General features: G+C 48.4%; 1 protein-coding gene across 1 annotated transcript in view; it reads right to left on the bottom strand.

The window, feature by feature from the left end:
• Positions 1 to 1595, bottom strand: part of XKR5 (XK, Kell blood group complex subunit-related family, member 5) — a 23696-nt gene that overhangs the window by 14022 nt on the left and 8079 nt on the right. The window contains exon 4 of the mRNA XM_008591314.1: positions 835 to 1019. Coding sequence (XP_008589536.1) covers positions 835 to 1019 — 185 coding nt within the window. The remainder of the gene's footprint in view (positions 1 to 834; positions 1020 to 1595) is intronic.

Raw genomic sequence — 1595 nt, 5'->3', positions numbered from 1 at the left:
CCCAGCAAACAGCCTGGGCTCTTCCTTTCTGTGCCTTTTAAGAAAAAGTGTCCCAGCCCCTGATCCTCTAGGCCCTCTGGTCTAAGCTCTGTTTATAACAAAGCAGATCCTTAGGGCTCTGAACATGGTCACATTCCAAATGTTCTTTCTGTTCCATTCATGTGAAGTAGGTTTAATAAAAGAACTAAAACCGGAATATTGAACGGTGTCAGGCCCTTTGATAGAAATAAGTGGAAGGACAGTGCAGTCAGATATTTTAAGCATTTAATTTATGCATATACAAATTTGGACAAAGAGGGAAGAGGAGAGAAGAGGAGAGAAGGGGAAAAGAGGGGAGAGGAGGGGAGGGGACGGAGGGGGGTGGGGACAGAAGTGAGAAGCAGCCAAGAAAGAGGGAGAGGATGGGACGTGCATGCCTGGAGTGAGTGAGAGCTGGAAACACACACTTGCTGTAACCTGAGCTGTTCTTGGTGTCCACATGGGGAGCAAAAGCCTACGGCTTCATTAAGAGTTACTCTAGTGACCAAAGAAGAAGAAATGCATTGATCTTACTGAGCGGCAGCCTTCCCATGGCATTTTCAGGGTAATTCTGACTGTGCACAATTTCTATCTTATGGACTTACTTTAGAACCTAACTCCCAAGAAAGATGCCAACTCTTTGTGAACTAATCGACCCATGCAAAAGCCAATTTTAACCATCATTTTGGGATACCGAGCTGTGGGTACCCTGATTCTCCCAGGCAGGGGAAATCTTAGATGGGAGGATTTTGTTAAACAAGGCACTCATTCCTGTTTCCCTTAGAAAGTCTGTGCTCCGTGGCGAAAGTCACTTACCTGGCACAATGTCTGTGAGGTCTGAGGCTAGAAAAATATATGTCTGCAGCAGCACATGGGGCCCGGTCTGCAGCAGGGCCTCCAGGAGGCGGAGGGCTGACAGGTCAGCCTCCTGTAACTGCAGCTGGCCCTGGTGGGGAGCCTCCCGTTCCCTGGACAGAGCAGTCGATGCAGCGTCCCAGTGCCTAAGGAAGAGAGAGGCACCATGACATGGAGCCAGAACATGATATGCTTAAACAGGATACCTCCTTTCATTTAGAGATGTATAGCATTCTAAAGAGTATACTACATACTTACTAGAGTTACCCAGAGTCAGCAATAAGGCTGTGGCCAAGCTCTGACTCCACGCTGAGGATGTCAGTGCTAACTTTAGTGCCCTGAACCTCCTTGTGCTCAGCAAGGCCCAGCCATGGGCCACTTCTCCCATGTCTGTAAGGGCTGGGGGTAGGCCAGGAGCTGGGACCCAGCAGGGGGATCTCTGAGTTGGAGGTGCTGTAGGGCGGGGAACACAGACTAACAGACCTGTGAAGTTCGACAGTCCCCAACCTGCACCCCCAGCCTAGAACCTCTTGAGATGGGAATTAACTCATTCAACATATGTTTGTTGCAAGGTACTCTTTGTAGTCATCTCTTTAGTGGATAAAGAGATGAGAAAACCCTCATCCTCATCTTCACAGAATGTGGAACTTTGGGTGCCCCCAAAACTGGGACACATGTACATGTATATGTGTTTATATGTATATGTGCATGCATGTGCACGT

The sequence above is a fragment of the Galeopterus variegatus genome, unplaced genomic scaffold (genome assembly GCF_000696425.1).
Source record: "Galeopterus variegatus unplaced genomic scaffold, G_variegatus-3.0.2 Scaffold6829, whole genome shotgun sequence".
Classification (NCBI taxonomy): Eukaryota; Metazoa; Chordata; class Mammalia; order Dermoptera; family Cynocephalidae; genus Galeopterus; species Galeopterus variegatus.
This window is presented reverse-complemented; position numbering and strand designations above follow the sequence as displayed.